The 10,567-nt window shown below is 55.9% G+C and overlaps 7 protein-coding genes across 7 annotated transcripts; 5 read left to right on the forward strand and 2 right to left on the reverse strand.

Annotated features, from left to right (window-relative positions):
• Positions 1-2,008: 2,008 nt before the first annotated feature.
• DQ04_06141000 (hypothetical protein) lies at positions 2,009-3,250 on the forward strand (the record flags this gene model as incomplete). The annotated part of the gene is made up of 1 exon (XM_009314551.1): positions 2,009-3,250. The coding sequence occupies one exon, from the start codon at positions 2,009-2,011 to the stop codon at positions 3,248-3,250; it is 1,242 nt and encodes a 413-aa protein (XP_009312826.1).
• An 838-nt stretch (positions 3,251-4,088) lies between these two features.
• On the forward strand, positions 4,089-4,436 carry DQ04_06141010 (hypothetical protein; the record flags this gene model as incomplete). The annotated part of the gene is made up of 1 exon (XM_009314552.1): positions 4,089-4,436. One exon carries the CDS (start codon positions 4,089-4,091, stop codon positions 4,434-4,436), a length of 348 nt encoding a protein of 115 aa, XP_009312827.1.
• A 279-nt stretch (positions 4,437-4,715) lies between these two features.
• Positions 4,716-5,930, forward strand: DQ04_06141020 (hypothetical protein; the record flags this gene model as incomplete). Its single annotated transcript, XM_009314553.1, has 1 exon — positions 4,716-5,930. The coding sequence occupies one exon, from the start codon at positions 4,716-4,718 to the stop codon at positions 5,928-5,930; it is 1,215 nt and encodes a 404-aa protein (XP_009312828.1).
• A 430-nt stretch (positions 5,931-6,360) lies between these two features.
• DQ04_06141030 (hypothetical protein) lies at positions 6,361-7,692 on the forward strand (the record flags this gene model as incomplete). Its single annotated transcript, XM_009314554.1, has 1 exon — positions 6,361-7,692. One exon carries the CDS (start codon positions 6,361-6,363, stop codon positions 7,690-7,692), a length of 1,332 nt encoding a protein of 443 aa, XP_009312829.1.
• A 438-nt stretch (positions 7,693-8,130) lies between these two features.
• Positions 8,131-8,694, forward strand: DQ04_06141040 (hypothetical protein; the record flags this gene model as incomplete). Its single annotated transcript, XM_009314555.1, has 1 exon — positions 8,131-8,694. The coding sequence occupies one exon, from the start codon at positions 8,131-8,133 to the stop codon at positions 8,692-8,694; it is 564 nt and encodes a 187-aa protein (XP_009312830.1).
• Positions 8,695-9,355: 661 nt separating this feature from the next.
• Positions 9,356-9,700, reverse strand: DQ04_06141050 (hypothetical protein; the record flags this gene model as incomplete). Its single annotated transcript, XM_009314556.1, has 1 exon — positions 9,356-9,700. One exon carries the CDS (start codon positions 9,698-9,700, stop codon positions 9,356-9,358), a length of 345 nt encoding a protein of 114 aa, XP_009312831.1.
• A 535-nt stretch (positions 9,701-10,235) lies between these two features.
• DQ04_06141060 (hypothetical protein) lies at positions 10,236-10,567 on the reverse strand (the record flags this gene model as incomplete). The annotated part of the gene is made up of 1 exon (XM_009314557.1): positions 10,236-10,567. A coding segment is annotated over one exon (332 nt), but the record flags the coding sequence as incomplete, so codon positions are not given.

Consider the following 10,567-nt stretch of genomic DNA (forward strand, 5'->3'; position numbering starts at 1 on the left):
GCCCTGAATGCTTCAACACTTGCCCACACAACAGCGTTTGCTTCGGTAAATAAATTGATCGCGCTGATGTATCCAAAGAAGGGGAGAGGCCAAGCGATGGTCGCGAAGGAGAGAGTCCCACAGATTCTTAAAAGCATCGATGAGACGTCCAACTTGTTTCGTCTCTCCATGGAGAATTGTTCCGAGGTAGAAACCAAAACGACGACAGCAGGGGAAGCCCCAAAGGTTGGCATTGATCTGCTTAAAGTGGCGTTAGGTGACGTCAAGGAGTTAAAGAAGAGGTTCGGTGCGGCCTACGAAAACACTACGGCCGCAGAAGACAACGCGGAGCACGCCATCCAGAGGGCAAAAAGTGTTCTTGGCCCTGCGGTGCAAGCAAGAAGGAACACAGTTGAAGCAAAGGGCTTCCTTGAGGTGGCAGTGAAGAATATGACGTTTGCAAAGGCCTATGTGACTGCGGCATACCCGACCGGGACTACACTGCCTGCCAAACCTGCTCCAGTGAATGCGATGAGCAAGGCACTGCGCTATATGCAGAACGCTGAAGGTGGTGCTCTTAAAGCCATGGAACGGGCACAGAAGGCATATGATTATGCTGTGGAATCCTTAATAGCGGCTGGTGCAGCGGATCTGTTTGCCGGGGGGCTGGAGGCGTTCGCTCAGGCTGTACAGAAAGCTGCTGTGAAAGAAGTGAAGACAAACGGTCTGGAAAAGGATGTGCCAGCTGCGCTTCTGGTCGAGAAAACCAAACCGTTGCCCACCCAAGAGAAAGCAACTGTTGAAGAAGACGTTTCTCGGGGTGATTCTGGACATGCTGTTGACACTCCTTCCGCTCCTGCTCCGGTCTCTGCTGCTCCTGCAAAGGGCAACAAAAACACTGCCGCGTCTCATGAATCATCCTCTCTGGGGCATGTGGGTACTTCTCAACCTGAGGCGTCTGTGTCACCATCTGCCGCTCCAGTGGAGGCTCCACCAGTACCTGCAAAGGAGCAGGTTGACGCCGAGAAGGAAGCCACAAGCATCCAGCCCACCGTCTCCACCACTGATACCGGTGTCGCCATCCAAATATCCGAAGTGGTAAAGTCTGAGAGTCGGGATGGCACTCCGCAGACCGAAACAGTGCGCAACAGAACTGCCCACACTCAACTGAACACCGTCGGTGGTGCGGACGCCAGCAGCAGTCCTGCGTGGGTGCGTGCGCCGTTGCTCCTGCTCCTGCTGGGCGCACTCGCCTCTCTGGCGGTGTGCTGAGCGGTGCGTGGACGGGGTGGCCACTCCCCTTTAATGCATGCGGCTCTGGAAAATAAATACCCGCATGCTTCTTTTTCGTTTTCTCTCTTTCTTTGCTGCCCTTCTACGGGCTGTGCGCCATTAACACCATTCTCTGCGACACGCACCATGCACTGCACTTCAGGTGGAGGCGCTTTGTTTCTCTCCCCCTCTTTGCTTGGGCGTTGCATTGCACATTGCCGTGCACCGCCCGCTGAATCATTTGCTCCCTCTTCGTCTCTCTTGCGTGTGCTGCTGCTGCTGCTGGGTGGTGGTCTGTGTGGTGCTGCTCTCCCCGCTGTGTGTGTGTGTGCACCCCTGCGGGCCAACCCCCTTGGCTGCTGCAGCCCTTTTGTTTTCGTTTCTTTGCTGCTGCCGCTCCTCCTCCTGTGCGCTGTGTCGTGTCGTGACGGGCCGCACCGCCTCCCGCTACATCACGCCGACTGCACAGAGGGACGCTATCAGGCAGGAGTTCAATAACACACAACCATCTATGCAAATGGGCGCTGCGGCTGCCGCAATGGTTCGTTTTCATCTTTTCTTTCCTTTGGGTTTTTGGGGCTTTGTTTCCACGTGGTTCATTGGGCTATGCCACTAATGCCTTGTTTGAGTAATGTGTCGCTCTTCTATCTGGTTGCTGAGCTGTGCGGTGCGCTGCTGCTCCCATCTGCTGTGCTTGTGCATCCTTCTGTGCGTCTCTCTTCCTCCTGTGCAGACCTGTGAACCACATTCTATATTGATGGTGACGATGGTGCGGCACCTGCTGCCCCTGCTGCCCCTGCTTGCACTCGCGCTGTGCTGCACGTCCTTGTGCGAAGCGTCCAGTTATTCGCTTTCTTGGAAGGACTTGCCTGTCGTGAACAGGAGGCGGGATAAAGTGAGTAAGAGACGGGAGAGGCCGGAGGGGGTGCCGAGGACGCCGTGGGGGGATTACCATCATATCTCGTACTACGGCCATGGCCCGTGGATACGCGACTATGGGGCTCGGGACCCGATAAGGCCACTAAATTACGGCCGCCGTCCGAGGCCCAATACGACACAGCTTAACGCTGAGGATGCGAAGTATGTGCACGAAAAATCTCTCCACGCCGTGTCAGTGACCGAGGATGGGAAGAGGGCAGTTGAAGCAGCACAGAAAAAGGCGGAGACGACTCAAAATGCAGCAAAAGAAGCCTTTAAAGCTTCAACGCTTGCCAACACGACAGCGAATGCATCACTCAATGCGTTTGAAGCACTGAAGAAAGCATTGAAGGGGAAGCAAACTATATCAATTGCGTCGGAGGAAGACTCCGCGTTGAAGGGCTCACTCGAAGAGGCCGTTGCAAGCATCAATAAAACGGTGGAGAAGTCCAAGCAGGCCATTACGAAGTTTGTTGAAGCAGCAAATCAAACGATAGCTTTGGCGACGGATACAAACGCGGGGGTTTACTCTCTTGGGTTTGCTTTGGATGACGCTAAGGAGATAAAAGAACGTTTTGGTGCGGCCTACAAAAACACTTCGGCTGCCGAAGACAAAGCTGATTCTGCCATTACGAGCGCACGGCATGTTTACGGGTACGCTATGAGTACAAGCACCAACACAGACGCAGCGAAGCGTCACCTTGAGTCCGCAGTGAAGAGTGCGGAGGCCGCATACAGAGTGATGGCCGCTGTGAAGACCCCCGTGTCTACAGAGATCACACCAACTATTTCGTCGACTGAGATTGAAAAGGCACTGGGTCATGTGCAGACCGCCGCTAAAGAAGCTCATCAAGCCATGGAGCAGGCACAGAAGGCATTGAATGACGCCGAGACGTCATTAAGGCACGCTAAACGGGCGGTGGACCATACTGTGACTCTGGAAGGGTTCATCAAGGCTGTGGAAGAAGCTGCGCTGGCGGAGCGGAAACGAACTAATCCGGAGAGGGTACTTTTCAGCTGTCTCTCAGGTTCAGGAAGAACTGTCGCCACAGTCCGAAGCAGAAACGCTTCAGGCGACTGATTCTCAGGCACGTTCTGCTCCTGCCCCTGCTGCTGCTGCTGTTCCTGTCACTCCTACTACAATTACTCAAACCCCAGAGCAGAAAGCGGACTCTGAGGCACAAGAGAAGCTTCTTAAAACTGACGTGTCTCTCCCTAAAGCAGAAGGGAGTAAAACTGAAGGGAACAGTTCCGATCGATCATCTTCCTCTCCAAAGCAGCTAAAGGAACCAGATGCAGCCCCTAGTCAGGGGAGTGCGGAGGCTCATCAACGAGCTACACAGGAGCACGCTGACGTCGACAACCAAAAAACAACTCCAACGCAGAAACTTTCCGCCCCTGCGACCACTGAAACCTCACAGCAGTCCGAAGTGGCGGAGTCTGCCAGTCCCAATGGCTCACCATCCAGCGAAACAGACGCCAACAGTAATGGCCCTCAGCAACCCGCAACGCCACAGATTACAAGTGGCAGTACTACACAGACGGCAGTGACGGAAACTCAAGGCGATGAAACTTCTGCTGCGCATCGCAATGATGAGACGCAAACGATGCCCGTGACCAAACGCACTGTTGTGGATGTTACTAACACTGCGGATCTCAGCAATCAACTGAACATCCTTGGCGGTATGGACGCCAGCAGCAGTCCTGCGTGGGTGCGTGCGCCGTTGCTCCTGCTCCTGCTGGGCGCACTCGCCTCTCTGGCGGTGTGCTGAGCGGTGCGTGGACGGGGTGGCCACTCCCCTTTAATGCATGCGGCTCTGGAAAATAAATACCCGCATGCTTCTTTTTCGTTTTCTCTCTTTCTTTGCTGCCCTTCTACGGGCTGTGCGCCATTAACTCCATTCTCTGCGACACGCACCATGCACTGCACTTCAGGTGGAGGCGCTTTGTTTCTCTCCCCCTCTTTGCTTGGGCGTTGCATTGCACATTGCCGTGCACCGCCCGCTGAATCATTTGCTCCCTCTTCGTCTCTCTTGCGTGTGCTGCTGCTGCTGCTGGGTGGTGGTCTGTGTGGTGCTGTTCTCCCCGCTGTGTGTGTGTGCACCCCTGCGGGCCAACCCCCTTGGCTGCTGCAGCCCTTTTCTTTTCTTTCCATTGCTGCTGCTGCCGCTCCTCCTCCTGTGCGCTGTGTCGTGTCGTGGAGGGCCGCACCGCCTCCCGCTACACCCCGCCGACTGCACGGAGTGACGCTATCAGGCAGGAGTTAAATAACACACAACCATCTATGCAAATGGGCGCTTCGGCTGCCACGTTTTTATCTTTTCTTTCCTTTGGGTTGTTTGGGCTTTGCTTCCACGTGGCTCATTGGGCTATGCCACGAAATCATTTTTATTTTACTTCTGCACTCACTGTGGGATGTGCCACGATGTGTGTTGACTTCGACTATTGCTTTCTCCTGTTGCTGTCTGTGTGCGTGTGCCATCTGATGTGTGTCTCTTCCTTCTCCCTGCGGGCATGTGGGAGTGTCTATCGCGAAGGAAGTGGTGATGCGCCGCGTTGTGTGGGTGTTGGCAGCTGGGCTGTGCTGCGCGGCCTTGTGCGTGACGTGTAGTGTTACTGCTGAGGGCAGTGCGGGTGCGGTGGAGGCTTCGGCCACACGCAGTTCGTTGCAGTCTCAACAGCCTGGTGCTGCCACTGGTGGTGTCGTAGTAACGCACGGGGCGACGCGGAGGTTCGCCACATTAACCGTGCAGCGTGCCAATGCGGTGCTTGTGGGCATTAGAGTGACGGCGCCGCTGCCGCCAGACGGGGCGTTAGTGGAGGCTCCGGCCACCCTCAGGGCGCAGGCGGAGGAGGCTGAGAAGAAAGCGGCCGATGCACTGGCTGCGGCTGCGGCTGCGGTGAAGCTTGCTGATGACGTGACGGTTGACGTGAAGCTTGCAGTCGCGGATGTCAACACGACGTCGCAGGAGGCTCAGCGCACGCAGCGCGAAGCCGACGCCGCTCGTATGGACGCTGATGCGAAGAAGAAACTCGCGGAGGATGCGCAGAAGAGGTATGACGAGCTCGGTGTGGTCGTAAAGGGGGCGGAGGCAACCGTGACTGAAGCGGAGAAGGTGGCGGAGGCAGCGCTGCACGCGTGGGTGGAGGCGAATAGTGAGAAGTCGACCTCTGCTGTTGCGTTGCTGAAGGGGTGGCGCGAAGATGCGAACGAAGACAATGCGTGGGAGACAACCGCCAATGCCGTAAGGCTTGCCTCGTCGAAGTGGGGAGACGCTCATGCCGCGCTTGCGAATCTGAGCACCGCGAAGGCCTCAGCAGCAGCTGCACAGAAGGCGGCGCAGGAGGCCAAGCAGCTGGCGGAGGCTGCGAAGAAGGAAGCCACGGAGGCGGAGGTGAAGGCTGACAACAAAGCGAAGGAGGCTGCCGATGCGGTGGAGCGAGCTGAGGCGGCGCGGACTGCGGCTGTGCAGGCGGTTGCGGCGATGAGCACGGCGACGGAGGCGGCCCACAGCGCGCAGGAGAAAGCGCAGGATGCGGTGAGGGAGGCGGCGTCGGCTGCGGCACGTGCTGAGGAGGCAAGGAGACAGAGTGCGCACTCTTCGGACGGTGTGGATGCGACCGCTGTGCCTGACTCGACGAGGAGTATGAGCACTGTGCCGGGGGAGAAAGGCAAGTCGGACGGCAGCGGTGGCGGTGAGTGGGTGCGTGCGCCTGCTGTGCTGCTGCTGTGTGTGCTGGGCTGTGTGCTGCTGTGCTGAGTGCTGTGTGCAGAGTGAGCGGTTGTATCCGTGTGATTGCTTTACGCCCTAAAGTCACGATTGGCATGCTGTAAGACTGTTTTTGTTTTCTAATCTTGTGCTGCACTGCTGTGGGGGAGGGCCGTTGCTCCACCAACCTTCGACGGCACACACTGTGCTCGATGCTGTTGTGGGTGGGGAGTAATGTCTCCTCATTGTGCCTGGGCCTTGCCTTGTGCGTGGCTGTGCGCCGCCCCCTAAGTGTTTTCTTTTTGCTTGCTGCGTGGTGTGGCACTGCGCATGTGTTTGACGTCTTCTGGTGCCAGTACTGTGGTGTTGTGTGGGGTGTGTTGTTGTTGGTCTCTCATTGGTGGCTATTGTGTGCTTGGCTCTCCTCTGTTGCTCCTTCCTGTGTAGGCCTTTGCGTGGGGCGACTCTGACTGCAGTATTCATGCTGGCGGCGCGTCACGTGCTGTCCGCTGTTGCCCTCCTGCTGCTGTGCGGGATTGTGCAAGCCGCTGATGCGTCAACGAAGAGCAGTACGAATGGTGCGGAAGATGCTCTTCTGAAGCTGAAGCAAGTTGAAGATGGTGCAAGTTATACGATGAATGGAGCAACGCTAATTGGTGAGAACGCAAATATAAGTGCTGAGTATGTCATAAAGGCACTGGAGGCTCTGAGGGCTGCAAAGGAGGCGGCTGATGCTCTTCAAAGCGCAGTTGAAGCGGGTGTTGATAAAATCAATGCTACCTTGGCTCATGAAAGGGCGGGGGAAGCGGTAAAAAGATATAAGAACGCAAATGCTTTGCTTCCTAGAGCGGCAGATAATTCCTACCAGACAGAGAAGGCGGCGATCGCAGCATGCCAGAGCGCGAATATGACAAATGAGAAAGCCAAAGGACAGATATTGCCTACAGATGCTTCACTCTCCGAGAAGATGCGGGCGGTGTCGCAATGCGCAGACACCACATTGGCAGAATTGTTGGCGGTAAAGAATAATATCCGCTCTTCGGTGGATCTCTTATTGGCGGCTTGGGAGAGTACAGAAAAAGGAGTGTCACAAGCTGAGAAAGCACGGGATCACGCTGGCGTCTTGGCGGACATCATAAGCGACGACATGAAAGAATGGCCTACAGATGCCAGTGAGGAGAAATTAAAGCAGTTTGCTCTAGATGCGGCACGGAGCGCAGACGATGCACTGAAAAAAACCCAAGAGGTGGCGAAGAAAAAGGATATAGATCTACTGGAGAAGGCGAAGGAAGCCGTTAAAGCGGCTCAGCGAACCTTGGAGGCTGTAGAAGCCGCACGAAGAGTTGCCCAAGAAGCTTCGAAGCCAACCAACACCAAACTTGTGAAGCCACAGACTATTCAGGGAAGCACTCAACCACCCTTGCAGGATAAACAAGAAGCCAACGGGGAGGCTGCCACGGACGCATTGAATGAAGGGCCTGAAGAGAGCGTTGAGGTTCCTGTGCCGTCAAATGGAGGACATGAGGCAGAACGGCGTCGAGACGAGCCAGACGGTCTGCAGGCGGCGAAGCAAACGACTGTGCTCCCTGCAAGTGAGCCCGCTGACATCGCCGTAACGTCTAATGAACACACTGGGGAGAAATCCTCTGCAGTCAATGATAAGGATGATGCTCCTCTGCTTCCATCGAGCAGTGTTGTGAGTGCCGTGATGGGTGGGAGTGGCAGCACAGACGGCAGCGGCACAACAGGGTGGATGCGTGCGCCGCCGCTGCTGTTGGTGATTGGGGCGTTGATTGGCTGCTCGGTTTTGTGAGTCGTTTGTGTCAGCGAGACGACGATCCCACCGAAGGGGCTACAGTCGACAGGGCACCATCCCGCATGACAAGACCACACATCACTTCATTTCATTGCTTCGCTACTGCTGTGGGACTAAGGCCGTCCCATGAGACTCTCGACATTATTCATTGGGCTCCACTGTGTCGATGAGGGGAGTGTCATTTCTTTTTTTTTTTACAACAGGGCTTTGCTTTTGACGGGAGTGTGCTTCGTCCCTTAAATATCCTTCTTTTTTACTTAAATGGTTTTTCGCATCATCCTTAGTGCGCTGTGGTGCGTGTTGGACGCTTTGTGTGGTATTTCGGTGCGCTGGTGGATTGTCCTTCCTTACTGTCACTGTCTCACTGTGCGTGTGTGTTTTCTGCTCTATACCCTCTTCTGCATTCAGACCTTATCAGCTCAGTGCGTGTTGGTGATGATCGTGCGCGTCGTGCCTCTGATACTTGCCCTCTCGCTCTGCTGCGTGTGTGGGTGTGTGACTGCTGCTGAGCAACCAGAAAGCTCTCTGAGTGGCGGCGATGCTCACGATTTGCCGCGACGAGACTATGCCGAGCTTGCTGCATCCACGAGCCAAAGAAACGTTGTTGTCAGGTACCCAGCGGCTCCGAGGGTCTCCGACGACAGCGTTGGTTTGCGCGCTTATGGCGGCGGCGGCGGCGCACCGCCGGGGAGGAGCAGAGACCCGAAGCGCAGAGTTGTCGTCAGGAATCGCAGGCCGACGGTGGCTCCTGGTGAAGATGTTCGCATCCACATTGTTGAGGAAGTCACCAGTGAGACGGACGGTGCCCTACTGCGGCGCAGAGTGAGGGTGTTGAGGCCCCCCAGACCGGCTACTGCTCCTCGCGACGACAGCGCGATGCCGTTGCGCGGTGGAGAAACACCAGTTGCGGTCGACGGGCCTCCAGTGCGAAGAGCGGTTGTCGTCAAGTACCCCAAAGCCCCTGTGACCCCGGAAGAGGGCACCCAGAGGGATGATTGATCCACCGAAGCGAATCGAGCTGCTGTTTTTTGTCGTTGTGACTGCGGTCTAAATTGTTGTGCTCTGGGAGGTGTCGGCATACCTCCACCGACATGGACTTAACATATAAACAAAAAAATAACTTTTTTTTTTCTTTTATTGCTTGCCTGATTGGGGCTCCTGCGGCTGTGTGTATGGGTGTGTGTGTGTGTGTGTGTGTGTGTGTGTGTGTGTGTGTCTATTGGGCTCTGGGGAGGAATGCGTGGCGGCTGCCCGTGCTTGGGCGTACATCATCCCCCTCTTTGTTTTGGGCTTCGGTTTCTTTTTTCTACGGGGTTGTGTGCCACCCGTTGCTTAAGCATTGTTTGTTTATTGTTGCGGTGCTCTGTGTAGCACAGCGGTGGAGTGGTGCTGTGGCGGAGTGTGCNAGGAATGCGTGGCGGCTGCCCGTTGTTGGGCGTACATCATCCCCCTCTTTGTTTTGGGCCTCGGCTTCTTTTTTCTACGGGGTTGTGTGCCACCCGTTGCTTAAGCGTTGCTTTGTTTATTATTGTGGTGCTCTGTGGAGCACAGCGGTGGAGTGGTGCTGTGGCGGAGTGTGCAGTGCGGCGCCATTGGGCTGGCGGACGCGTGCGGCTCCACAGTAAGTGCACGACCCCGCACCACCGCATGTTCCGTGTCCTCAAGTATGCGTGATTGTGGGGAGGGGACATGCATTTGCTCCCGCAGCAGGATTAAGGAGAAGCCTGTGAAGAAGTCTCCGCTGCAGCGGGGACGGCTCGTGTGGTGAATTCACCCCCGTTGTTTTTGTTTCTTGTTGCCTCTCCGCTGCGCCATCGCAGTGACGGGATGGAGCACTGACGCCCCTTGGGCTTTGTGGTGGGGTGCTTTCCAGAGGTGGAAACTGTTTTAACTCTTGGTTGTTTGGGTTTGGGGGTGTTGGGGGCTCGTTGTGAATATCTGAGAGTGGAAGAGTGTTAAGGAGTCTTGCTGCTGCTGTGCCTGTGGTGTGTGCACTGTTCCGCATCGTTGCCTCTCTCCTCTCTCTCTGCNCCCGTTGTTTTTGTTTCTTGTTGCCTCTCCGCTGCGCCATCGCAGTGACGGGAGGGAGCACTGACGCCACTTGGGCTTTGCGGTGGGGTGCTTCTCCGCGGTGAGAAATGTTCTTATTTTCTGTTTATTTGGGGGTGCTGGGGGTTTGTTGTGAACACCTGGCAGTGAAATACTGTCGAGGAGTCTTGCTGCTGCTGTGCCTGCGGTGTGTGCACTGCTCCGTATCGTTGCCTCTCTCCTCTCTCTGCTGCTGTGTAGGCAGTGCTGCTGCGCTTGTGGAAGTATCTGCGTGCCGCCACCGCTGGCTTAGGGGCGCTGTGATGATGCGGGTTATGATGTGAGGGATTGGCTTACTCTCTGAATGCCTGAATAAAGTGTAGGGGATGATGGGATTGATGTCTGGGGGTATCTGGGGCAGTCGTGGTCAGTAGGACGTGTTGCTTTATGTTTCATAGCACTACGCTGTTGCTGCATTTATGTTGTTGCTGCCTCTGCTATTCCTCTGACGGTCATCTCTGCTTCCCACTCTGTTGGCGGTGTCTGCTGCTGCCTGCCATGTGTGTGTGTGTGTGCTTTAATCTGCTACGGTGAACACAGCAGGCGGCAAATGCCCAACACCTCACCCTTCCTGTTGGGGTTCTTTGTACTCTGCGGTGTGTGCACTGGGCCTTTGCGCCCTTCTCGCCAGTTGCTCTTCTTGTGTGGGGAGTGGGAAGTGGCGCGGCGCCGTGTGCACCGTCTGGTGCATCGTGGCAGCACGCGGCTGACGTCTTTGCTGGGCGACTAGACCTCACATTCACGCATTCGTTTTCTCCTTGGCTGTGGGGCTCTGCCAGCACTT

The sequence above is a fragment of the Trypanosoma grayi genome (assembly GCF_000691245.1).
Source record: "Trypanosoma grayi strain ANR4 Tgr_614_V1, whole genome shotgun sequence".
Lineage (NCBI taxonomy): Eukaryota > Euglenozoa > Kinetoplastea > Trypanosomatida > Trypanosomatidae > Trypanosoma > Trypanosoma grayi.